Here is a 27,105-nt window from a genome sequence, read left to right on the forward strand (position 1 = left end):
GCATAAACAGGACCGGACCTGAAAACCGACTTGAACCGGACATGTTGGGACCGGACCTGATCCGGACCTATAGATTCAGGTCCGGTCTCAGTTCTTGAAATTCAAGGTTTCCGGTTCCGGTCCGGATCAGGTCCAAAACCAGGGTTTTCAGGTCCGGACCTAAAACCCGGTAAAAAATTTTTTTTTGAAAAAAAAAAAAATTCAAAAATCAAAGACAGGTCTATTCAGGTCCATATACAGGTCTATGCAACAGGTCTAAAAATAAAAAAAATAAAAAATTATGATTGATAATTTAGGATTGTATGTAATTATTAAATTATGCAACAGGTCTAAAAATCACAAAACAGGTCTATATACAAGTCCATATGCAAGTCCAACAGGTTATTTATTAAAAAAAACAAAAAAATAACAAAACAGGTCTATTCAGGTCCAAACCTGGACCGAACTTGATTTTTGACCAGGAACAATCAGGTCCGGTCTTCGGTCCTCAAAATCCCTAATTCAGGTCCCAGTCCCAACAGGTCCGGTCCGGTTTTGGACCGGTGAACACCCCTAATGGTGATAACCCAAGCCTTTCAGCTGCATTCCTATGCTATTGGAAGAATTGATCACCGTCAACCAATTTATTCATGATGCGACAGAATAAAGGCCTTTGCATTCGAAATCTATGCTGAAATTGATTGTTGTTATACACTAGATTATCAACAAAGTAATCATTAAACAATCTTTCATGACCTTTTTCCCTATCTCTCCTATTTGTATCCCCTCTAGAAAGCTCCGGGTCATATTCATTTTCAATTACGGGTTGGGCTTGTGGTGGGAAAGTAACATAGTTGGTAAGTGGTTTATGAAGAGTTCGTCAAGTAGTTTATCAAATTCTGCATATTGATCCGAATCAGACGAGCTAGAAGTTTCGCTAATAGAAGACATTGTATTTGTTTGAAATATTGGATTTTTTTGGTGTGGTTGTGGATAGATCACTTATTAAGTATATATAGCAATAAACTAGAAATATGAATGACTTTTCAATACATTAAAACCAATTAAACTACTGAAATGGAGCATGCATGACTACTGGATGACATTTCAATGCATTAACACTATACTATGAATGACTATTCAATGCGTTAAAACAAAATACTGACTAGCTTATTATGAATGACTAGTCAATGCATAATAAGATAGGTACATGATATGTTATAGGTATGTCTCCTAAATGACATTTCAATGCATGCTAAAACAATGTCATGAAATTTCAAATAAATAAAATAAAATTGGAGACACATAAATTACTTAACACGATAATAAAACAAACTATAATACAAACCTCTTTTTTTTTACAAGAACTTTAACACAAACTTACTACAACATTACAATAGCAAAATACATTAATAAACATAAACTTAACACAACATTGAAATACAACATTAATTAAACTTAAACTTAAAATACAACCGTACCCGAAAATAAAACATTACACTTAAAATTAAAGTTAATTTACTTAAACCCTTCGACCATACACTTGTTGGATTAAATCTTCCTTGCATGCCTCTTCAGCAGGGGTCAGGGGTGTAGTCTTTGCTAAAAGAGCTTGCAGCAGATTAAAATTCATCTTCCTCTCTTGTAATTCAACTTGCTTATGTTTTCTCTTTTCCTTTTCCTGGTCAAGTTCCAACCTCTATTGTTTTAGAATTGCCTCCCATTCTCTAACTTCATTACACGCCTTCATCTGTTCACCAATGGTAAAAAAAAAATGCACTCTCATAAGCCACCGCTTTGCCCCTACGCTTAGCCTTTGCCTTTTTTTACACCTTCGGGTCGTGGTAAACCTCCTAATGAAAATCCTTCATTAGGGACTTCATTCCCAATTTCAGCCCTAGACCTCTTCCCACTTCCACTACTATCTTCGTCGTCATCACGAGCCTTTTTTCCTCCTTTGATAAAGCCCATCTTAACTTTGGATCATCCTTAACCATTTCAACTCCGTGAGGAAAAGTAAAATTGTGACCAGTAGAGATATGAAACATCTTCGATGCATTTTTAATTCGGTTAGATTCGTTGTAACCACTTCCACTTTTTGAAAGTTTACTCGCTTCCTCATAACAAGATTTCCACTATAGTATATCTGCTGCCATTCTTTTCCAGTGCGACTCCAAACTCTTCAAAGCTCTTGACGGAAGTATATGCAGTTCTCCGTTTGAGCTTTGTTATATGCCTCATGTACTTTTGGCCAAAGCTCAGATGCTTTTTGGTTCGTACCACCAATTGCACATTCACTTAAATCTAAATACAATCCAATTAGAGTTTCATCCTTTACAACTGACCAAATGCGACTTGCTTTAGTGAGTGGAAGGTTGGTCTGCATTCTTGGAGCCATTTGAGAGGGTATTGAGGTGTCTCTGGGACATTTTCTTCTTGGCTGTCAGAATATTAAGAGTTGCTTCCTTGATAAACTAGAGGTGTTTGTTGTTCATAGTAAGTGTTTTCAGGTTAATTTTCTACTAGTGTTTGTTGTGGTGGTTGTGGTGAAGGATTTTGTAAAGATGTGTTTCCTAATCTTTGTAGGAAAAGTTGAAATCGGGGAGTGGTGAGGAAGTCATCACCTAAATCAGCAAAGTGTTCAGAAATTTGAAATTAGGGTTGTTGGGATCCATTAGATTGTACTATAAAATAACAATAATAATAATTACTAAAAATTATTAGAACGTAACAACAAAATTTTTTATAATTAATAACTAGTTAAAGAGTAATTAAAAAATAGACTTAACAAAAATATAATAACTTTAATATAAAATAGATATAAATAGCTTTAATAATAATTTAGATGATAAGAAGAAAATTAATTTTGTAGTAGAATTGAGGGATTATTAAATATAGAGGATTTTTATGATTTTTGTAAGTATACCAAAATATATTTGAAATGGATGTCAATATATAGAGGAAAATTTTTTATAACTGTTGGTAATTTTTTTTTACTTTTTATATTATTTTTAAACATGAAAATCAATTTTTAAACTAATAACTGTTGCAAAACAGTGCTACATTATAATTGGCCCTTAGCGCTGACAGGGACACGTACGTGTCAGCACCTCATTGGGCATGCTGATGCGCCCTGTCAGCTAAGGATTTAAATATTTTTGCTGACTGCACCTCCAAAATGGCGAGTTTTGAGGTCGCGTCAAGAACAACGACCTGCAAAACTCGTCATTTTGAAGTGCAGAAAGCAAAAAAAAAAAGTTAAATGAGTAGCAAGTGGTGGTGGAGCCCACCTGCTGCTGTTTATCCGTATATTTCCTCATGCCATGAGAAAAATCAGTTTACCTCATGAGGAAAAACCAACTTCTTCATTGCAGGGATGTCCGTGAGGAAATTTTTTCTCATAATTTTTTCTTATGAGGAAAATTTTCCACATTGCCGTGATTACTCTTAGTATTAGTATATAGTAGTAGTATAATAATAATAATAGAACAACATGTGCAAGGTGCCTTCTTACACAGGGCCCCCAATTTTAAAGGGCCCATTTTTTTTTCCTTATCTTATTATTTTTTTTTAAAAAAAAAGTAAAGTCTCCTTGTTTATACGCCAAGCAAGCAGCAAATCAATTATCATGACTATCACGACATTGATGGGTGTTAGAACGGTCGCACATTCCACACTCATTCAAACACATTTATAAGAAAACACCTCACATACCAAGCACAATGATAAATAAGAGTTCGGTCCACAAGGAACGGGGTATAATTGCTAAAGATCTTAACACTCAAGCTAATTCGAAGTCTTTTGTTGAAAGGGGTGTTCGTCAAGTAGAAAACAAACTATTGTTCTAAATCAAGTAATTAAAAGCACTAGGGAATGGGATCCACACAACCATGGCATTTAGGCAAATTGGGAGTAAAAGAGACAACAGATAGCAAGGACTATATGTAAGACCAACCTCATGCGATTAGGAAAACAACTCACACTACTAAACTTAGATCCCTCATTAGTTTAGCAATAAGAGATACATAATCAAATTGCAATAAGTAATGACATACTTATCTACATTTCCATGTCAAACTAAGCATAACATGTCATCAAGCTCCTAATTCAAGGGTAGCTAATCCTATCATGAAGAACTAACAAGCAATCTCATACAATCAATTTAATCACAAATCAAACATCAATACTTCTCCCAAATTTACTTAACTAACCATTAGGTTGAGCTTCACCCAACCCCTAGCAAAGAGGACTACTCACAACTCATTTCAATTGACATCAGAGGTGATCAAGGTTAGCCCGACCCAACTCGGCCATTCCTTTGAGCAAGCCTTGTAGTTTCTAGAACACTCATAGGATTCCAATCGAAGCTCTTCAAGCTCATGTAGATCAAGCCATCTTTGCTCTCCCGCACTAGCCAAATCGAAATTAATCTTCTTAATGGCCCATTGAGTTCGGTGTTCATGCTCCACCAGAAGATGACAAGATTTTCCATAAACAAGACGATATGGAATTGTGCTTATTGGGGTCTTGTATGCCGTTTTATATGCCCAAAGAGCATCATCAAGTTTTTCCAACCAATCCTTTCTATTTCTTGCAACCGTCTTCTCAAGGATTAACTTGATTTGACGATTGGAAACTTCCTCTTGTCCACTAGTTTGTGGTTGGTAGGTAAGACCGAACCTTTGATGAACTCCATGCTTTCTTAGCATCCTTTGAAAGGCACTGTGCACGAAATGTGAACCATTATCACTTACCACCGCTCTAGGAATCCCAAATCTCGAAAATATGACTTTCTTGAACAATTTCATTATTACCTTGTGGTCATTTGTTGGGGAGGCAATGGCTTCAACCCATTTTGAAACGTAGCCAACCGCCACAAGGATGTATTGATTCCCATAAGAACAAGGGAATGGTCCTATAAAGTCAATACCTCATACATCAAATACCTCTAGCTCAAGTATTGGTTGTTGAGGCATCTCATTTCGCTTGGATATGTTGCCGGTTCGTTGACAACGGTCACAAGTCTTCACAAACCCCCAAGCATCTTTAAAGATGTGAGGCCACCACAAACCGCTTTGCAAGATCTTCAAGGTTGTTTTATTTGTCCCCATGTGGCCTCCACAAGGATCGGAATGGCACATCTTTAGCACATTTTGCACTTCTTCATTCAGAACACACTTTCGGAGCAAACTATCTACTCCTCTTTTGTAAAGAATGGGGTCATCCCACACATAATGTCTTGCTTCTCTTTTGAGTTTCTTCCTTTGATTCTTGGAGAAATCGGGAGGAAACTCCCCACATGCTAAGTAGTTCACCAAGTTGGCGAACCAAGGAAGCTCTTTCTCATTCAAGACATAAAGCACATCATCTCTCAATTCATCACATATGGGGACCTCATAATCACTTGCTTGCACATTCTCTAAACGGGAGAGATGGTCCACAACTACATTCTCGACCCCTTTCTTGTCACGGATTTCAACATCAAATTGTTGGAGTGATAGGACCCAACGAAGAAGACGAGGCTTGGACTCTTTCATTGCCACAAGGTAACTAATAGCCGCATGATCGGTGTAGAAAATAGTTTTGGAACCAATGAGGTAGTTCCAAATCTTCTTAAAAGCATGTACCACGGCAAGAAACTCTTTCTCCGTTGTGGTGTAGTTTTGTTAAGCTTCATTCAAAGTCTTAGACATGTAGTAGATGACATGAAGCTTTTTTTCTATTCTTTGGCCCAACACACCTCCAAGAGCAACATCGCTAGCATCACACATGAGCTCAAATGGCAAATCCCATCTTGGCCCTTGCACAATGGAGAAGTGATCAAAGCTTCCTTTAATTTGTTGAAAGCATGAAGAAATTTTTCATCAAAAATAAAGTCGACTTCCTTTTGAAGAAGAGCATTGGTGGGGTGAAGGTTTAGATTTCGGTGGAGTGAAGGTTAATAAGGGGCTTGGATGACGAAATCTGTTAACAGGTGTTGAAATCCAATTATTTTTAATATGAGGGGTTAAAATAAAAGTTTTATTTTTTATAGTGTTAAAAAACATTTTCGGTCTATTTTGTGGTGTTAAAAGTCAAAATTCCTTAATTTTAAGGAAAAATTGTCATAAATAATACAACATTTTTCCTGGTTAAATATAAACAAGACAACCTTTCGATTATACCTAAATAATACAACCTTTGGCCCCCGTCTATTTTAAATAGGCTAAGTGACTGACAACCGGTTGAATTCAAGTTAACGACTAAGTATTTGGAGCATTGACTCTATTTTCCATCTGTGAGGACTGAGGAGGTAGCCCATCGTTTGGGATCCCATTTCTTCTATGTCCTTGGCCCTTCAAAAGCCTAGGACTTTACACTTTTTAGAGTGTGTTAATATTTGAATTCCTAATTGTTTGGGGGAACTTGAATTAGAATTGAGTCTATCATTACCCTTTTTTATTAGAAAGCAATGGAGAGTCGCCAATGAGTTTTAGGAAAACTCATAAACCTCGTTCATGCTTTTCTCCCAAGTAGAGTTCAGGATATTTAGCACGAATCATAAGTTTACCCATGCCCAAACAGTATACTAGTACTAGAAATAAGTTCGGGAGAGAGGGTACTAAGTTAACGATCCTTTTTTAGGGGAATCGACATCCTAGCCCTAGTGCAGCCTCTACTAGCTCTTCCGTTTTCACAATTTCATTGACAAACAATATATGCAACGTGATACCTAAAATTAAGGGCTTGTTTGGCATTGTTTTTTGTTTTCAGTTTTTGAAAAACAAAAACTAAAAACAAGAAACAAGAAAAAGGTGTTTTCACCTTTTTGTTGTCACTTTTCTAAATTTTCAGGATTTCAATAAGTTTGACTTATTTTTTATTCATTGTACAACATATATCATATGATTTTGAAAATAAAAAAACCAAAAAACAGAAAACCACAACAATGCCAAACGAACCCTAAGTTAGTTGATTTTATTTACACAAGTTAATCATAAAAGGATTACATTACAACGAATGTCGTTATTCTTATTTAATACAAATTCGTAAAAAGAAAAACTAAACAAGATTTTCCTTGACTTAGGTGATAAAACAATCAATTAATTTATTCAATTCTAATCTTATTTAACGAAAGAATACTATGTTGAACCGATTAATTTAAAGTTTATTTTAAGTGATTAAGCAACACTAATTAGTCGATTTAAGTGATTTAAAATAAGAAAAGAAAGGTGATTTAGCTAAGTGCTCGGGATTACCACTTTTCCTTGCTAGATCTTCGTTTAGAATGCAAATGGACTCCTTATTTGGGAACTTCCACCGTAAGAACAAAGTAATAAAGGATGAGTGTTTATGACAAGAGGGTTTAACTATTGCATAAGTTCACAAGGTATTACTGCTGACTTTCTGGCTATTTTTTTGTGTGTTCAAAGCTCGTTTTGAACCTCTATTTACTGGGAATGGTTGAGATTAGGGTTTCGGAGATTCTGCCGCAGCAGGGGGCGCGCGCAACTCTGGAAGTTACGCGTGGCTTTCGCGCGCAGGTGGAGGAGTTGTGTTGCACATGATAGCGTGGCTTTGGGTCTTGCGCATGCATGGGTGTATGGTAAGATTTGATTCAGTATATTTCTAAATCTTCGCAAGCGCAACACTAAGAGCTGTGCTGGGCTGCTATGTAAATTGCGCGCGGCAGCCGAGTGCGACTTCTTGAGTTGCGCCCAAATTTTCCTGCGATGGCCCTAGATTTTAACCAAGGCGCTCTAAATTTGTCCGAAATTAGGTTTGACTCTTGAATTAGGCCTAATTTCTGATCGGACTTAGTCTTATTGAGCTTTAGTTCATTTTGTTTGGGTCAAGCTAGTCTGTTTTATGTGTTTAGGCTTCAATCTGTAGTCCATTGGCATTCCTTACTCCAATACAACACAAAGATGGAATTGTTTATCGTCATAACACTTCTGGTCGGGACAGGGACCAAAAGTAGATGTCTACACCATCCTAAGTTGTCTAGGTGGCATTTTATGTTCTAGCTACCCCAAAATTAAGGCCTGCCCATTCTGCCTTTTCACTATTACTGAAGCTACACTCTAAATAAAGCCCTCCCTCTATTCCTCATAAATGTAAGCGGCATTGAAGGAGCGAGAAAAGGCAACAATTGAGAACAAGCGTATGATGGAGACGATGTTTAGGTTGTCCTCCATTTCACCGTCGTAGGGAAGATGACCTGAACATGAGCGGTGGCGGTGGTGCTAACTAGACTCTGTCGTAGTTTTTTCTTTTATATATATATATATACACCTCTTAGCTTAGTATTGTAAATTAGCTTAAACATTATTATTAGTAGCTAAAACATTATTATTATTCTAAGTATTGTTCGAATTTTACTTTATTATTGTAAATTATGCATTTTATTTTAAACTTTTATTAATTCTGAATTTATTTATTATGAGTACAGGTTATAGGTTCAGGTTAGGCAGTCGTCATTTAATAATAAAGGCAAAGGTCCCAATTCTAAAAAGCTTTAAATTACTTATTTGTGACAGGCTTAAAAACAGTCGCAATTTTTCATAATTGTGACTGCTAAGTGCATGCCAAAAACGGTCGTAATTTTACATTATTTGCGACTAGATTAAATATAATCGATATTTTTCAGAATTGCGACCTCCTGCCAACAATGGTCGTTATTTAACTTTATTGCGGCCTCATATAACAATCACAAATGTTAACTTTTGCGACAAACAAATGCGATTGTAACTGTATATATCTGTGATTGTCTTAATCGGCCGTAAACGTATTATTGGGACAAATAACACATTGGTCGTTGAAAATAAACAAAACAGTCGCTAAAAAATCTACGACCGCTTATCAGTCGCAAAATTGACTTAGCTTTTTGCTCCCAAATGAGTAACGACTACACCGTTACGACCGACAATGGTCGCAAATACGTACTTTTAGGGACAATTTTTTCCATTTTCAACGACCACTTGAGACGGTTGCAAAAGCTTTATTTTTAGTTGTGCTTCGCTAAGCCCTTGTGAAATTGACGATAGAGTGAAGTAGGAAGGCGAAATTCAGACCTAGAAAATTTAGCAATGGTACGATCCTCTTGACTTTATTTTTCATTGATTTAAGTTGATGTAGTTGTTGTACGTTAATTTTCGTTCATAAAAATATTTTCTTTTGGGGTTATCGTTGTTGTTGTTGTTGTTTTAGGGTTAGTGATTGTTTAATTGGGATAATTATTTGTTCAATAATTATGCTATGGCATTAGTGTTTATGGGGTGGGTGGATTCTGTTTTTTAGGGTGTTTTCGGGGGGTTTATTGAGTGGGTTAATTGAAATATGGGGGTGTTTATGGGATTATCTTTGTTGTTGATGTTTGGCTGTTTAATTTTGTACCTCGAATATGTTGGCTGATTACAATATATAATGTTGTAGGTGGATGTGTTTGACAATATTTCCCTAAGATTTTGGCATGGGGGAAAAATTTACAATTGTTGGTAATGGGCAGCTTATTTATTGTGAGGAAGGGAGGACTTTCACTGTAGACTGTTAATAGTCACAATTGTCAAAAGAACATATATGAACATCAACCGACAACTTAAGATAACATGGGTTGCAAAGGCGTTGGTTGAGATGTTCAATAAGGATAGGCCACACAGCCAACAAAGGAAATTATTGAAACAATTAGGAGGGCTTACAAGGTTCTAGTGAAGAGAGATTTTGCTTACAAGGTTAAGTACAATGCTCATAAGCTATTTTATGGGTCTATGAAAGACCATTACATGAAGGTGGAGAGGTATGTATAAGCATTGAAGGCTAAAAGTCTTGGGATAGTTATTGAGCTAGTGACTGCTCCTCCTACACAAGGACTAGCACCTGTGTTCTAAAGATTATTTACATCTTCTGAGGGACTCAAATAGGGATGAAAGAAAGGCTACAGAAGAGTTACCTTTGTTAAAGGTGCTTTCTTGAAAACTTTCTTAGGTGGGCAGATTTTGAGTGCAGTTGGAAGGGATGGCAATGAACAGATGTTCCCCATTGCCTGGGCAACAGTTAAAGGTGAGAACATTAAAATAATTCAAACTACGTCCATCATTACCATTAAAATAATTAAATGGCTTACTCAACTAGCACAAACTTAATCCATTTACACTTGCACCGATTAGTTCCCCTCATTCAAATGAATACTATTCACATACAATAGACAGCAATACAAATTGAAAAATCTTACCACACTAGTGCGCAAGAACACAAATACAAATTTACAAGTATATTTCCCAAAAAGTTTAAAACCCCTAGTTTCTAATTCTAAGTTTATTTAAGGAAAAAAAATTAAACAATGAAAAAAAAAAATCTCCATCTTACGAAGTAGTCGTTGCTATTTAACAAAAAGAACAAAGTACTCCTCGTTATAGTGTCTTTAAGAGAGTTGAGTGCACCGCCATAATCCACCATTGTCCACCACCTCCATCGCCACATAATCGCCGTCAACTGCTGCAAGATCATCATCCTCTTCGTGTAGTTGCTCCTGAAGGTGTCGGCTTTGTTGCGAGTTCTAAAACCCTTGCTTTCTCATGCCCCGTAGTACCTGATACGAATTGATTTCCGTCGTAGTCTGTTCCTTTTCTCCATCGCTCTTCGGTAACACTCTGTTCTGTTTCTTTCTCCTCCTGAATTTATTATTCGTATTGATTTATTTTCTGAAATTGCTCATTTACTTTCACGAAACCCTTTTAATTAATTTTTTTCACTGTCATTTGGAGTCTGTTTTGGTTTTTCTGTTAATGGGTGTTATTTGTTTGTTTTAATTCTTGATTTTTGTTTGCTTATTTGGTTTTTGTTAGATTAAAAATTGCAAAATATGTGTTTACTTGCAGTTCATTTGTTGAATGTTCCCGCTGAAGTACATACGCTGCCTAAGTGCCTGCTTTGTGTTCCATTAGATGCTTGAGTTTTCTTTTGATTGGATTTTGTACATAGGTTTTGCTGGTTTGTTGCTTTCTCTCTATTTTTATGATTTAGTTGTGTTAAGTAGCTCAATGACTTTAATCTCAGTATTAGGTGAATCAAGGTTGTTTAGAGTAATTTTATTTTTGATGCTGAAGGGAAATTTTATACCTTTTAGGTTCTGGGGTTGACAATGTTCCTCAGCCAACAACGTTCTAAACAACTTTCTAAATTGAATGTCTGGCTTTGTTTTTCCCATGACTTAATTAGTTAGAGGTTGATATGAGTGTTTATGATTTCCAAGTAATGAATTTTTACTATATTAGTATTTGTGTCATGTTATGAATCTTAATTATCTTTTACACTTCTCTGGTGGATTAAGGGATTCAAGGTTTTAATCAATTCTTAATCCCTTTTTTGCTAGGTTTTGAAACTTGCTTTGAAGAAAGACACGAACATTTTATCATGGTGCTCGATTTTCCAGACTATTACACACAAATTCAGCACGGAGAAGTCTCGATTTATTGGAAAGATGATACTCTTTTTTACAAAGAAGTGCATTGTAACCCTCAAAATCAAGTAGAGAGCCTTCATCAAAGTATAAGACACGTGATGAACCACCACCTAATTCCTAATCACCTCCCTCTTTTCACCATTGATGAGCGTGATTATCCGGTTTTAAGGTCAAATGTGTAAATTCTGATCCATTTTCAAAAGTAAAGATCGATTGGTGTTTTCAGAAAGTTTTAGTATATTATGATCCATCCAAGAATATATCGGCTTCTGAAGAAGTTATGTATATGACTGTGGAACTAAAGAAATTTGTGTTCAGCGTTGTCAGCACGGTCGTTGCATTTGTTGTCTTGCCGTTTCGGGCGAAGACAACAATGTTGTATTCACCTACTATGAATCAAGACGTAATATGCACTCTTTTTAACTTGTATACGTTAATCTTAAAATAATCTATTTTTGTTTTGTTTGATTTTTATTTTGTAGGTCAAATTCATGATTGGGCATATGAGGCAAAACAACTTTCTGTGTTGGAAAAAACAAAGCCAGAAATTCAACTACGAAAGATAAGATCATTTGGTAAATCGTTGATAAAATTTACTCATCAACAACTTCTAGGGTGAGTATGGTTAGTTATTTAATTAATTAATTGGGTACTATAATTATTATTATTGTTATCATTGGAGAAACACTTTAATAAGAATGCGGACACATTATCGGAAGAGTGGTGAATCTACTAATTTTTATTAGTGGATTCAATCAACATGAAACAAATAATATTATAATAATTCATACATTAACAAATTAACTATATATATGTATAAAGTTGACAATATACCTCAGCATGGAGTTTAAACAATATGATGGGTTATAATGAAAATATACGACAATCATATATCTAATGATATCACATGGGAATAGATATGGCTGAACTTGAAACTAGCCATTTTTCTCCAATGGTTTTATATCTTTAGGTTGTATAAAAGGTCTGGAAGGGTCACCCTTCCTCCAAATCTCCAACAAAATTTCACTCGGAATTTGTTTTTCCCAAAGATATACTCATCATCGTTTAACATCTCCTATTTCAAAAACTTACTAAAACCTACTAAAGCATTCTGGGATCTCATATACCTCAAATTTTGAACGAATTGAACACGCTTATTAGGAGATAAAAAAAATGGTGATTGAAGATCCATCATAGAGGTACACATTTTCTACTGTTTGAAAATAATTATAATTTGTATATTAACAAATTGAATAATAATAAATTTTAAAATTAAACACATACCATTTTTATTTGTGAGGAAACTAAAAAGATGATCCAAATTATGATCTAGAAAACTGGGATGATTTTTAGATTTTGGACAAACAATGTATAAAATCCTTTTCATGCAATTCACTAAGTCATTTAAATCTTCACTAGATTTGAAAGTGTAATCCATAGTAGGAAAAACTTGAGCGTCTTCTTTACGCACACAGAAAAAAGATAGATTTTCGTATGCAAATCCCATCGAATCTATAGAAATCAAAGCATTCACTATGTCACTGGATAACGATGAGGAGTCTATAGGGCCTTGATGTCCCTAGCAATTAGAATCTGTAGATAATTTACAGAAAAGGGATTGATGAAGAATCAAGTTTACTTTAAAAAAAATCCTCATATTTCCATCTCATTCTCTCCTTTCTGTATGAATCAAGTATTTTATGCTAACATTTTACCCCAAACTTATTTATCTACTCTTAATGATATGATTAATTCTATTGTACGTCTAAAATTATATTATAAGAACTTAAGCAAAGTACATTTGATGCGGGAGTTTTAAAGGGTCAAGTTAGTCAAGCGGTCGATAAGGCGATATCTCTTACGTGTCATCCAAATATGCTTCTATTATCGTTGGATTGGATCGTGGCCTACTCGGAGGGTCGTTTTGGGGCTAGAGCAGGAATGAAACTTAGTTTGGTAGTACTCCAATGGGATGACATTGGTGAGAAGGTAGACTAAATTAGAGTAGTAGTTCTAGCTTACTTTTAATTAATTGTTTAAGATATTATAGAAAGTTAGTTCCTATTTGGTTTCTTAGTAATAATTTGGCAGTTTGTTGCCTACTAGCTATAGAGTCCTAGTTATTTTGGGTTTATAATTAGTGTTTAGTCTAGTTGTCCTATTAGGAGTAGGAATCTTGTGTCGGTTACTCTAGCCTATGTTAGTATGTAATTTTTATTCATAGTTGAAATAAGAGTTTCTTGAGTTTATTACTGCAGACTTACGAATTAAGTTTGTTTGTTCAATCTGTTTGATGAGCAAGCTTGGTTTTGATCCGATTGATTCAAAATCTAGCATAGGTTCGTGTTATCTCCGTTTGAGTTTAAAATTGACAAAAAAAACCCTTTGCGTTTGGGTATAAACGCATCAAGTGGTATCAGAGCCAAGTAAATAAGCAAGCATTAATTTCTTTTAACATGGGGCCATATGTTGATAATGTGATTTGTGATGTTCCTATGGATGCATGTCAATTATTGTTGGGTAGACCTTGGATGTTTGACAGGGAGGTGTCGTACCTTGGGAAACAAAATGTTTATTCTCTTTTGTTTAACAAAAAAAAAAATAGAACCTTTGACTAGAGAACAAATACATAAACTCCATAAAAAGCCCAAAAAGGACAAGATGTTTGCCACTGAAGGTGAAGTTTTGAGGGAAATTGGAGATGGCAGTAAGTTGTATATTGTCTTAATTAAAGAGGTGGAGTTAAAAGAAGGGAAGAACACCTCAAATCCCTTCTTAAAACCTTTATTAGAAGAGTATAAGGATGTGTTTCCTACTGATTTACCTCCAGGTTTACCTCCACTACGTGGGATTGAACATCAAATTGACCTTATTCCTGGTGCTCAACTCCCTAACAAACCAGCTTATAGGTGCAATCCCGAGGAAACTAAGGAATTACAAAGACAAATTGAAGAGTTGATGGGGAGAGGTTATGTGAGAGAGAGTATAAACCCATGTGCAGTTCCTACATTATTAGTGCCGAAAAAAGATGGTACATGGCGTATGTGCATTGATAGTAGGGCGGTAAGTAATATAACTATTAAGTGTCGTTTTCCCATTCCTCGATTGGATGATATGATTGATGACTTGCATGGTTCCACTGTATTTTCAAAAATTGATTTGAGAAGTGGATATCATCAAATTCGCATGCGTGAAGGAGATGGATGGAAAACAACATTTAAGACTAAGCATGAGCTATATGAGTGGATGGTGATGCCTTTTGGGCTTACAAATGCCCCGAGCACTTTCATGAGATAAATGAATGAGGTGCTTAAATCCTTTCTCGGAAAGTTCTTGGTGGTGTACCTCGACGATATTCTTGTTTATAGTAAGAGCGAAGAAGAGCATGTGGGTCATTTAAGGCAATATTTGATAAATTGAGGGAACAAAAGTTATTCAGAAAGAAGGAAAAATGCCCTTTTATGGTTCCTTCAGTTACATTTCTTGGTTACATTATATCTGGTGATGGTATTAGTGTGGATTCTATGAAGACCGAAGCCGCCAAGTCGTGGCCTATCCCTACTACTATTACTGAGGTACGATCTTTTCATGGTTTAGCTTCATTTTATAGAAGGTTCATAAAATTTTTTAGTACTATTACTGCTCCTATAACTGAATGCTTGAAGAAAGGAAAATTTGAGTGGTCTGGTACAGCACAAAGAGTGTTTGAATTGATAAAACAAAAGCTTGGTGAGACTCTGGTTCTTGCATTACCTGATTTTAGTCAACCTTTTGAGGTAGAGTGTGATGCTAGTGGGGTTGGTATCGGTGCCGTATTATTACAGAGCAAACGACCAATTGCTTATTTTAGTGAAAATTTGGGTGGTGCTAGACTTTACTATTCTACTTATGACAAGGAGTTTTACGCAATAATTCGTGCTTTAGATAATTGGAGCTATTATTTGAGGCCTAGTCATTTTGTTCTTCATTCAGATCATGAGGCTCTTGAATACATTCATGGGCAACATAAGCTTAATCCTAGACATGCTAAATGGGTTGAGTTCCTACAGTCGTTTCACTTTTCTTGCAAGTACAAAGATGGGAAGAGTAACATTGTTGTAGTTGCTCTTTCTAGGAGGCATTCTTTAATCTCTATTATGGATTCTCGACTACTTGGATTTGATGTGATTAAGGAATATTATGCTACTGATCCAGATTTTTCTCATGTCATTGATTCTTGTAAAAATGGTGTGCATGGTGGCTATGTCATACAAGATGGTTTCCTTTTTTGGGGAAATCGCTTATGTATTCCCAAATGTAATATGCGGGAGTTGTTAGTCAGAGAGGCGCATGGAGTAAGAATAGCAGGACATTTTTGGTATTAATAAGACCCTTGAGGTATTACAAGAACATTTTTATTGGCCAAAGATGTTTGGAGATGTTCAAAATATTGTTGTTCGTTGTGCTTCTTGCCAAAAGGCAAAGAGTTCTTTTCACAAGGGTTTGTATACTCCTTTACCTGTTCCGAAAAGACCTTGGGAAGATGTATCCATGGATTTTATTGTGGCATTGTCGAGAACTCAAAGGGGAAAGGATGCAATCATGGTTGTGGTGGATCGTTTCTCTAAGATGGCACACTTTATTTCCTGTCACAAAACGGATGATGCGACTCACGTTGCCGATTTGTATTTTACAGAGATAGTTCGTCTACATGGAGTTCCTAAAACTATTGTCTCCAATAGAGATAGTAAGTTACTTAGTCATTTTTGGAGAACTTTGTGGAAATTGATAGGGACTAAATTGCTTTTTAGTACTTCTCATCATCCACAAACTGATGGACAAACCGAGGTGAAAAATCAAATACTTGGTACACTATTGAGAGGGTTGGTGAGTAAGACTCAAAGGGATTGGGATGTGAAGCTAGCAAACGCAGAGTTTGCTTATAATAGGTCACCGACTTTTGCTACAAAGCATTCTCCTTTTGAGGTGGTCTATGGTACAAATCCAATGCTTCCTGTTGATCTGATTCCTTTTCCAAAAGAGGAGATTAATAATAGTGATGCACAAAAGAAATTGGAGGCAATGATTAAGCTACATCAACAAGCAAAGAAAGAATTGAGAAAGTTAATGAAATTTATATATATATATATATAAAGAGTAAACAAGCACAGAAAACAACCTACTTTCCAAGTTGGTGATCTTGTTTGGTTCCATTTGAGAAAGGAGCGTTTCCCTGACAAGCGTAAGAATAAATTAATGCCTAGAGCTGAAGGTCCTTTTCAAGTTATTGAGAAAATTGGAAGTAGTGCTTACAAGTTAGAATTACCGGGTGACTATGGTGTTAGTGCCACTTTTAATGTTGGTGACCAGTCTCCATATCTTAGTGATGACGTATTCTCGAAATTGAGGATAATTCCTTTCAAAGAAGGGGAGAATGATGTGGGAATTTTAGAGGGTCAAGTTAGTCAAGCGGTCGATAAGGCGATAACTCTTACGTGTCATCCAAGTAGGCATCTATTATCATTGGATTGGATCATGGCCTACTCGGAGGGTCGTTTCGGGGCTAAAGCAGGAATGGAACTTAGTTTGGTAGTACTCTAATGGGATGACATTGGCAAGAAGGTAGACTAAATTAGAGTAGTAGTTTTAGCTTACTTTTAATTAATTGTTTAAGAAATATATAAAGTTAGTTTCTATTTGGTTTATTAGTAATATTTTGGCAGTTTGTTGCCTACTAGCTATAGAGTTCAAGTTATATTGGGTTTATAATTAGTGTTTAGTCTAGTTGTCCTATTAGGAGTAGGAATCTTGTGTTGGTTACTCTAGTCTATAAAAGGCTATTAGTTTGTAATTTTTATTCATAGTTGAAATAAGAGTTTCTTGAGTTTATTACTGCAGACTTACGAATTAAGTTTGTTTGTTCGATCCGTTTGATTGAGCAAGCTTGGTTTTGATTCGATTGATTCAAAATCTAGCATAGGTTCGTGTTATCTCCGTTTGAGTTTAACATTGACCAAAAAAAAAAAATCCTCAGCGTTTGGGTATAAACGCATCAACATTCTCCGAACTTAGTTTGTTTGAATTTAATTGAAATTGTCTAAACTTTTTAAATCTTTAACTCAAAGTCTTTAGCATCATATTTCTACACAACTTTGTCGTTTTGTAAAGCTGATGATTAAGTTCTTTAAACTTTGTTCAAATTGATTAATTAAGGGGTGGCGTGACCTTTAACTTACTTAATCTGCTTGTCTTCTTGATTAATTCTTGGTGGACGAATCCTATAGAGAATTAGGCTTGAATTATACTTGTGTGTTTAAATCTCATAAGCATACGCATCACCAAACTTGAATATTGATTTGTTCCCAATTATTCTTAGACCGCCCAACCAGCCAATCATTTGGGATTTTCCAAAACCTTTGTCACCCAAAAAGGTGAAGATGGATGACCTAGGGGAACCTCTTTCATCTTCTCTTGCATCTTCTCGAGTCTCCTCAAGATTTTGCTTAGGAAACAGAACATAATAGAGCCAATCAAAGTAATCAACATCTTCATCACACTTGCTTGACATTATGATACTAACCATTGATCAAATTATCCAAATTCCTACTGATTAAACAGAAAGTGAAATCACCAAATAATTCTAGATCATCCAATAGCAAACATCAAAAACTCGACATCAAAACCTCAATGCTACAAACATTATGTAACGGTGACCCATCGGGCAATGGATTGGTAGTGGGTGAACCAGAAGGGATGCCATCGGGCAATGGGATTGCCAACGCGTATACCTGTTTCTTGGATGTACATTTTATGTGTCATTATAATAACATTAGACATACAGAGTATAATTTTTTATTAATCTATCCACTTTTTGACATTATTCTTTTGTTGTCATTTTTATTTAAGCGTTACACTTTCTTATTTTGGTAAACTACTTTATTTAAATATTATTTCTCTCTCCTCTCATTGTCCTTGGTTTTACTTAATGCTAAACCTTCATTATTTCTTTCTTTCTCATATCTCTTTCTTTTCAATAAAATATACTCCGCAAATTTTATTAAATATAATTTTTTTTAACACTTCAACTATCCCACTTATTTATTTTATATCAAAGTCAATTAATAAGTTGTCTAAGTCTATGTGCCGGTCAAAGTGTAACTAACACTTAAAAATGCCTGAGGGAATATCTAACTTATTGCGCATATAATATTTTTTAGATGGATTAATAATGTTATTTTTTACAGAATAAACAATATTTATTAAGTAAATTCAATTCAATAATAAATAATAGTCAATGACATTTCTTTAACTCAATATTTTTTGTTAAATTTAACCTATAATGAAAATGTTTATATACACTTTGGTGCAAACTGCACCTAATATTCAATTATATATTGCTTAAAATCTTGTCTCGATCAATCACATATTGTCAACTAAAGAGGGACGAAGAGAGTATCATACGGATAACATTAACAATGTCTTTGTTATAGTGTAAGTAAAAAACCGGAGTATATGTTATGTATATACAAATTAAATATTTTAAGTTAGTGTTGAACTAACTAAAGGAATTAATTCAAAATGGATGAAGTATTAATTACTCAAAATGAAGGAAGTAATAAAAAAAACACATAGTACATCTATAGTTTTTGTTTTTTAATGAATTGAATTAATTTCTATAAAAAAATTATTAGCAAAATGGAAAAGTATTAAGTATATATACTATTAGGGGTGAACATGGTCCGGTTTGGTGCTGTTTGAGTACCAAACTAAACCGCAAAATACGGTTTGGTCAAATTTTCAAACCAAACCAAACCGTATTAGTATCCAAACCAGACTAAACCAAACCGTAATAATACGGTTTGGTGCGGTTTGGTTTGCGGTTTATAATGAGACGATATTTTTCCCTAAAAATTGTCAAAATATACTTCATTAACTTATAATAATGTTTAAATAATTAACCCAACCATATACCCTGTTGAATTTTGATTTTAATGTTTTTATTATTATTTTTTTATTTTTTTAATATATAATAATTATTTTAATTTATTTAAAAATTATATAAATATTAAAATACGGCTTACTGGTTTACGGTTTGGTTTGGTTTATAATTTTTGAAAAACCAGACCAAACCGTAAACCGTATTTACAAAAAATCCTAAACCAAACTGTATTTTTATAAACCGTAAACCAAACCAAACGGCTAAAATACGGTTATGTCTGGTTTGGTTACGGTTACCCTTTAATACTATGTTAAATCATGTGCAATGTACGGTTGTTAATAAGTCGACTAAAACATGCAATGTTAAAACAATTAAAAAAAACATGCAAGAGAAATTAATTAAAAAGTTATAAATTATAATGTGCAATTTGATATTTTAGGAAGTTTGCTTTAAATTTTATATTTCGTATAAAGTGAGAGTCATAATAGATATATACAAACTTTCTTTTTCTGTAACAATGGATTTTTGTAAGCAATAACTTTGGAGGGAAAATTGTTAATGATACATTGCCAAATCTCCTCCTTAGATTCGCTTTTTGTAGCATGTAACAGATTGACAGGTGTCTTAAAAAAAAATTATATTAATAAGTTAATAATAAATTGAGATTTAGTAATAACCATGCATGACACGTGCCTTAGACTAGTAAGCCCTTAACAAATCAAAAGTTAGTTGATTGCTCCAAATATCTTGGTTTTGTCAACCTTAATGTGCTCTTATTCAAAATAGAGTCAAATATATATTGAGGTTCCTTATTCTTAATATAAATTACGGCGGCGACTCTTTTAAAAACTTTCTAAACTTGAAAAATGTCCCAAACTTTTACCGAAGACATAACAATAAGGGGAAAATCCCTCGCAAGTAACACACTTTCACAAGCCTAAATAATTACTTTCCATATAAACAAAAGGATCACTTTATGGATTGAAACAACTTGGTTGGATATGGTATATTTGTTTCAGTGAATACCCTATGAGAAAAGGGTTAAAAAACAATCAAATTACTTCTATTTCTTGAATCAAACTATCACAATTAGGGTTCGCTATTATTGCAGTTTATGTTGACGAGAATGTCATCGAAACTCCAAAAGACCTTGAAAGAACTGCAAAATACCCAAAAAAGAATCTGAAATAATGATGGATCTTGGAAAAACTAAATTTTGTCTTGGATTGAAGATCGAGCACTTGAGTAATAATATTTTTGTCCATCAATCAGACTATACGTAAAGATTTCTGAAGTGTTTTTTCATGGACAAAACACATCCAATTAACTCATTGATGCTTGTTCGATATTTGAACATGAAAAAACGATCCATTTAGACTTCAAGAGGAAAGTGAATAGGTTCTTGGTCCAAATGTACCTATATAAGTGTGATTGGTGCCTTAATATATTTAGCTAATACACATACTTAAGCCAACATAACCTTCTATGTGAACTTGTTAGTCATATATAGAAACCCGCGAGGCGAGCATATGCATTGGCAGGAAATTTGACATTTATTTTGGTACCTACGAGGAGCACAAGATGTCATTTTCATCAGATATGTAGATGTTGGACAATCATCAGACATACAAAATGCCAAATCACAAACTAGATACTTTCTCAATTATGGTGACACTGTAATATCATGGAAATCAACAAAGTAGACATTGATCGCAGCATCATTAGAACATTCAGAGTTAATCGCCCTTTAAGAATCCGTATGAAAATGTGTATGGCTTAGGTCAATAATCAGCAATATCCACGAATAATGTGGGATGAGCTAATTAAACATCACCTACAAAGACAATATTGCATGCATCTCCTAAGTAACTGAAGGATATATTAAGAATATAGAACTAAACATCAATCTCCAAAACTATTCTTCACACATGATCTACAAAAAGAAGAAAAGATAAATGTCCAACAAATTCAATCACGTAAGAATCTCGCAGGCCAAATTTGTTTACCAAATCCCTTCCTTGGAAGAAATTTAAACAATTAGGGTGCGTTTGGTTCGCTGGTTTCAGGAAAGGGAATGGGAATCATTCCCTTTCAACCTGTTTGTTTGCCACTTTTTCCCTCAATCATTCCCCCATTTCATTTTTCAAAATACCCCAAAACCCCTCTTCCCCATTCCCCACCCCCCACTTTCCCATTCCATTCCCCACCCACCCTAACCCTAACCCTAACCCTAACACTAACACCCATATACGTCGGTGGTGGTCGGACGGCGACTGTCGGCGAGCACCGGGGAGTGGTCGGGGAGACTCGGCGAGCACCGGGGAGTGGTCGGCGATGTGGTGCTGTGGTGGAGGAGGGAGATCGAGCGTCGGGGAGCGGGGCTGGAGCATCGGAGAGGGAGTTCGAGGTGGTGCTGTGGTCGGTGGTGGTCAGCGACCGTCGGCGAGGGGGACTGGAGGGTCGGCGAGGGGTCAGCGACCGTCGGCGAGGGGGGCGCGACTGTCGGCGAGGGAGTTCGAGCATCGGGGAGGGGGCTGGAGCATCGGGGAGGGAGTTTGACGGTCGGCGATGGGGGCTGGATGGTCGGCGATGCTCGAGGATGGGTCGGCGACGGTTGGCGGAGGTCTGTGAGGGTTCGGCGGCGGTCGGAGCTGCGTTGTGGTGGTGGTGCTGTGGTGGAGGAAATGATTCCCTGGTTTTTGTAACAAACAACCTTCCAAATTTTCCACTTTGCCATTCCATTCCATTTCATTCCCTTTGTTCATTCCATTCCGATTCCCTTCTGTCAACCAAAGGCCCCTTAATTCACAAAATTGAGATGCTTCATCTTCATGAATTATATTCAAATTTAGGGGGAGTGTTATATACACTGCACTCTTTTTTTTCTTCGATCAATGCTTGAAAATAATTTTCGATGCCTATGAACCTATAAGAGAACAAGTATATGACTTATAAACTGCATCATGCTTCTCTTGTAAATACGCTTGTAATATGCAATTTATTTATGCAATAGTTTTACGATATCAAATATAGTAATACTTTTTCCTCTTTTTTTGAATAAATACACAAAAGTTGATGGCTTACAAGTTATTGGTAGTGTTCTTATCTCTTTTATTTATTTATTCATTTTTCATATTTCTATTACTAGGAAAAAATAAAAATGATGATATGGTATGAGCTACAGCTAAGTCTTGTTATCAGCTATTACATAACTATTACCAATTGTATCTAAAAATAATATTGGATGAAGCAAGTTAAATCGATCACCTAGTGGGTATGCAGTTCAAATACATAGGACTTGAAATTAAAACCAATTCAAATTAGATCCTTGTTTTTAAAACTATACCCAAACCCACTAAAACTGGTTTTGAATCTGAACCCACCAGATACAAACAAGTTTCGGTTCTGATTCTGCACCCGAACCGGGTACCCATAATTCTTGCTCACACAAATCACAACCTCTCAGTCCACTCGATTTAGAACCAGCAGAAATGTGATATGGACCTCATAATTCTAAAAACCCAACAAAAACAGCCCAATAACAACTAGGGTTTTTGTTGAGAAACCACACGTATATAATCTTAGGTCACAAACCCTTCTCCTCTTCTCACTTCCGTTTTCTCTCTCCTCCATTTCTGCGTTTAAAGCCTCCACTCGTATCTTCACCACTTACCTTCTGCTCGCCGCCGGTGAGCCGCCATGGTCCACGTCGTCTACTACCGCAACTGTAATTTCACCTCTCTTCTTCCTTTTTCCTTTTTTTTTTCGATTCTTCTTTTTGTTGTTTTTTATTCCAGTTTATCTGATTTTTTCGACCAATTTGCTTTGCATTCTCTCTGTTTTTCTCGGATTAGTTAATTTAAACATTTGAAATAACCTGGTTTTATTTTTTTATTTTTTTTTATTTTACTTGATTAGTTTTTTCCATTTTATTTGATTAATTTCGATCTATTTGTTGTGCATTATCTCTGTTTTTCCTGGATTAATTAATTTAAACAGTTGAAATCAGCTGGGAAATTTTTAATTGATTGATTGATAAACTGAATTTTTAGGGTTTGTGATTTTGTGTTTCGAATCGCTTTTTGTTGTAAAGTTTGTACATTTTACTTGATTTGGAATTTAAGGTTTATCATGGTAGGGTAATGATCTGTATTTGTATATGAAAGGTTGCAAATCGGTAGCTTTCTGTTGGGTTTGTTCTTCTAATTAGGTTAGAAACAGTAGTGGGTTTTGTTAAATTATCAAAATTCATGCTAAATTTGAGATTTTATGGAGAAATTTAGTTTATATGGTGGAATTATTAGTGATGATTTTGTAAAATGGATGGTGTATAGATGGGAAGACATTTAAGAAGCCACGTCGTCCTTATGAGAAGGAGCGATTGGATGCTGAGTTGAAGCTTGTAGGAGAGTATGGGCTTCGTAACAAGAGAGAGCTCTGGAGGGTTCAATATGTTTTGAGCCGTATCCGTAATGCCGCAAGGCATCTTCTTACTCTGGATGAGAAGAACCCTCGCCGTATCTTTGAGGGAGAAGCTCTTTTGAGGAGGATGAACAGGTACGGGCTGTTGGATGAAGGACAGAACAAGCTCGATTACGTGTTGGCTCTTACCGTCGAGAACTTCTTGGAGAGGCGTCTTCAGACCCTTGTCTTCAAGTCTGGTATGGCTAAGTCTATTCACCATGCTAGGGTGCTCATCAGGCAGAGGCATATTAGGTATCTTATTTTAATCCCTTGTTTACGTTTCAAATGCAATTAGTGTTTGCTTTCTGATGTGCATTGCTTGATGTTTTCAATTGCTCAGTATTGATGATTTTCAGTGTGGTTGGTAATCAAATTGGTTACATACTCTTTTAACATTGATGACTATATCAATCATCTTATACTAGATTTTCACTTCAGGACCTGCAATGTTTTAGATTGTTTCTGAACCCAGCCAATTGTGGACTAATTCTTGTGTTAGTCAACATCTAGCTGATCTAGGGTGTCTAACTTGCTTTCCAGTCTTGAATTAAGCTTTCAGCCCATTTTGTGAATCAAGTCTCCGAGCGCCTTAAATTTGATGAATAACCAATCACATTGTTGCCTTTCATTGATATATTTTTGTTTCTTCAGTTGATTGATCTTGTGGAAGTGGATCCCCACCTTGTAGCTTTAGTGATGTTTGATTATATTTTGAATCTAATCTGTCATATGTAGGCTGTCATTTTAGCAATGAGATTGTTTTTGGGCTAGATATATTTGGTTTCTCATCTGCATGTTATCTTTGACTTCAGGGTTGGGAGACAAGTGGTGAATGTTCCCTCTTTCATGGTGAGGGTTGACTCACAGAAGCACATTGACTTCTCTCTCACTAGTCCCTTCGGAGGAGGCCGTCCAGGTAGAGTGAAGCGAAAGAACCAGAAGGCAGCAGCAAAGAAGGCTGCCGGTGGTGATGGTGACGAGGAAGATGAAGAGTGAGCTATACCCAGTTCTTTGTAGTTTGTAGGCTTGAGATCCTTTAATAGCACCTCTAAATATGGCTCTTTCCCCCAGGAGATCCACCAATTTTCATGTTGCAATTGACTGATTTTATTCCTTTACAACTTAAAATGTTTGGAGTGCATGTTTTTGTTATATGTTAAAACTATTAGAATATGACAATATGTTTATTGTGTTCTTATGGATCCAATAGATCAGTTTTGCTAATTCCTGGCTTATTTTCTTCTGCATACCACAATGATATTGCTTGCCCCATCCCTTAACAAATCATTCCAAGTAGAAGTCATCTTGTTTAGACAAGTCTATACAATTTTGAATTTTTTGTTTATGGTGATGGATATCTTAAGCTGTTTTAATGCTAGTAAATGAAGGCTGGATGCAAATTGATCAGTGTTGTTCTGCCATGTGGGTTTGTGGTGTACTCGTGACTTGTGATTCTAGTGGTGAAATCCTATAATTAGATTAAAAAAAATGACGGCAATTGAATAATTGTGTTTGTACTAAAATCAAAGATGGTTTTTTTTTAAAACATTTGGGAAGGAAAAATAAATTACATATCAATAGCAATCTGTTCTTATCTGCATTAAGTGGCAAGATCATGTGGTTATTGGACCTATCTTGAGCTACAGTAGAGTACTAAAATGTATAGCTTTCCATGCCTTTTGCCTCTTCTCTGCCTTTTGCCTCTTCTTTGATATTGGCAATTGTCTTGATATTGGCTCCTTGCTCCACATTATTGCTTGAAAGCATGCTGTAGCTTGGGCTGTATTGCAGTTCCTGCTATGTCTCCCTTGTGCAGCAAAAAACCTGCGAAGGGTGTAAAATGCCACCAAGGCCATTGCCGCGGTACCACTTCACTTTCTGGCCTTGAGTGATCCATCCATATGTCCTGTTACTTTCGACTACTTTCTTGTTCTCGAAAGAGGCATGCATAGAATTGGATTCAGAGTATGAAATTTTGCAATGATGGAAGTTTTTTCTTCTTGCTGGTTGCAGAGGGGACTCATATGCTTTCCATCTATATGTTTCTTGATTGAAGACTTTTAAACAATGCTAAACCTTTATAACATAATCTCTATACAAAAGTTTTCATGTTTGTTTATACATTCTCATGTTCCATAGGAATTTTCAGAATTTGTTGTCATTAGGTCCCTGCCTTAAATCAACCATCTGTAATGCACTAATGCTGTTACCTGTTAGTGTTGCATAGCAACTTTTAACAGTGAACTCTCCTAATTCCAGAATTTTGTCTTTCTGGTATTGAAAATCAACATTTCCCAAAGTCGGAGGTTATGGCTTAGGATTTCAATTGATGCGTCGTCTTTGAAATTTTGGTATATGAAATCTGTGTTCCAGGCTGAAGATAGTAAGTTTCTCACTTTCCATTGTGATGCCCTCTGTAAACTAACTTCATCCTTGAGTGTAGGACATTCTCCATTGACACACTAATCTGATAAAATTTTACCTTGTCGCCTCTACTTATTTTCCTTGCCAGATTTCGCTGTAGAACCTTTTTCCCTTTGATAATACCTCTTCCCCTGAACATCTCATTGGTATATTCGTGATCAGATACTCGGAGTTGAGCATTTTTGCCACCAGAAGATTGGGATTTAATCTAATTCTGTTAGGTTGTTTAAAATCATTGAAAGCTTGTATATTTCATTATTTCGTTGTAGTCCTAAACCTCCCATGTCTTTTAGCAGCAGTGGTATCTTTTGTTTCACACCCACGGGTTCCCTACTTCCTTCTGCAAACTTGACGCCCTCTAAAACTGTATTAAGTTTGAAGACTGCAAGTATGTGAGTTTTCAACCTGACTAAAGTCGAATTGAGGAATATTAAGGCCCGACTTAAAAAATTTACATGCCATGAGAGAAATCCAGGGAGTACCCTATCCATGACGAAATTGAAGTTTGCAATCCTTCTCCTGGCTAAGTTGAATGGTAGTCCCAAGTACTTGGTAACATAATTTGTACTCAATCTTTGCATACCTTTTATATATCTCAATATTAATTTGAGATGTGTTGGGGCTGAATTTGATCCAAGAGATCTCTAGGATTATAATTTGTCCGGAAATACTGTGAAAGTTTTATGATTGTTTAAGCCAAAATTTGATCGCTACTAGACCAGATTCAATAGGACAACAACTAGATTAATAAGGATACGAATGATAATGTAGGTTCAATGAATGAGGATGAATAACCTACGAAAGATGAACAAAGGGGAAAGGGAAGAAGAGACACAAGATGATGATGCAGAAAACCCCGGGAATAGGTAAAAACTGCGGG

General features: G+C 35.7%; 1 protein-coding gene across 1 annotated transcript; it reads left to right on the plus strand.

Moving 5' to 3' along the window:
* The first annotated feature begins 22,908 nt into the window (after positions 1-22,908).
* LOC110728597 (40S ribosomal protein S9-2) lies at positions 22,909-25,034 on the plus strand. Its single transcript, XM_021908235.1, has 3 exons — positions 22,909-23,064; positions 23,672-24,053; positions 24,614-25,034. The coding sequence occupies exons 1-3, from the start codon at positions 23,037-23,039 to the stop codon at positions 24,795-24,797; spliced, it is 594 nt and encodes a 197-aa protein (XP_021763927.1). The 5' UTR covers positions 22,909-23,036; the 3' UTR covers positions 24,798-25,034.
* Positions 25,035-27,105: the final 2,071 nt, after the last annotated feature.

The sequence above is a fragment of the Chenopodium quinoa genome, unplaced genomic scaffold, assembly GCF_001683475.1.
Source record: "Chenopodium quinoa cultivar QQ74 unplaced genomic scaffold, ASM168347v1, whole genome shotgun sequence".
NCBI lineage: Eukaryota > Viridiplantae > Streptophyta > Magnoliopsida > Caryophyllales > Amaranthaceae > Chenopodium > Chenopodium quinoa.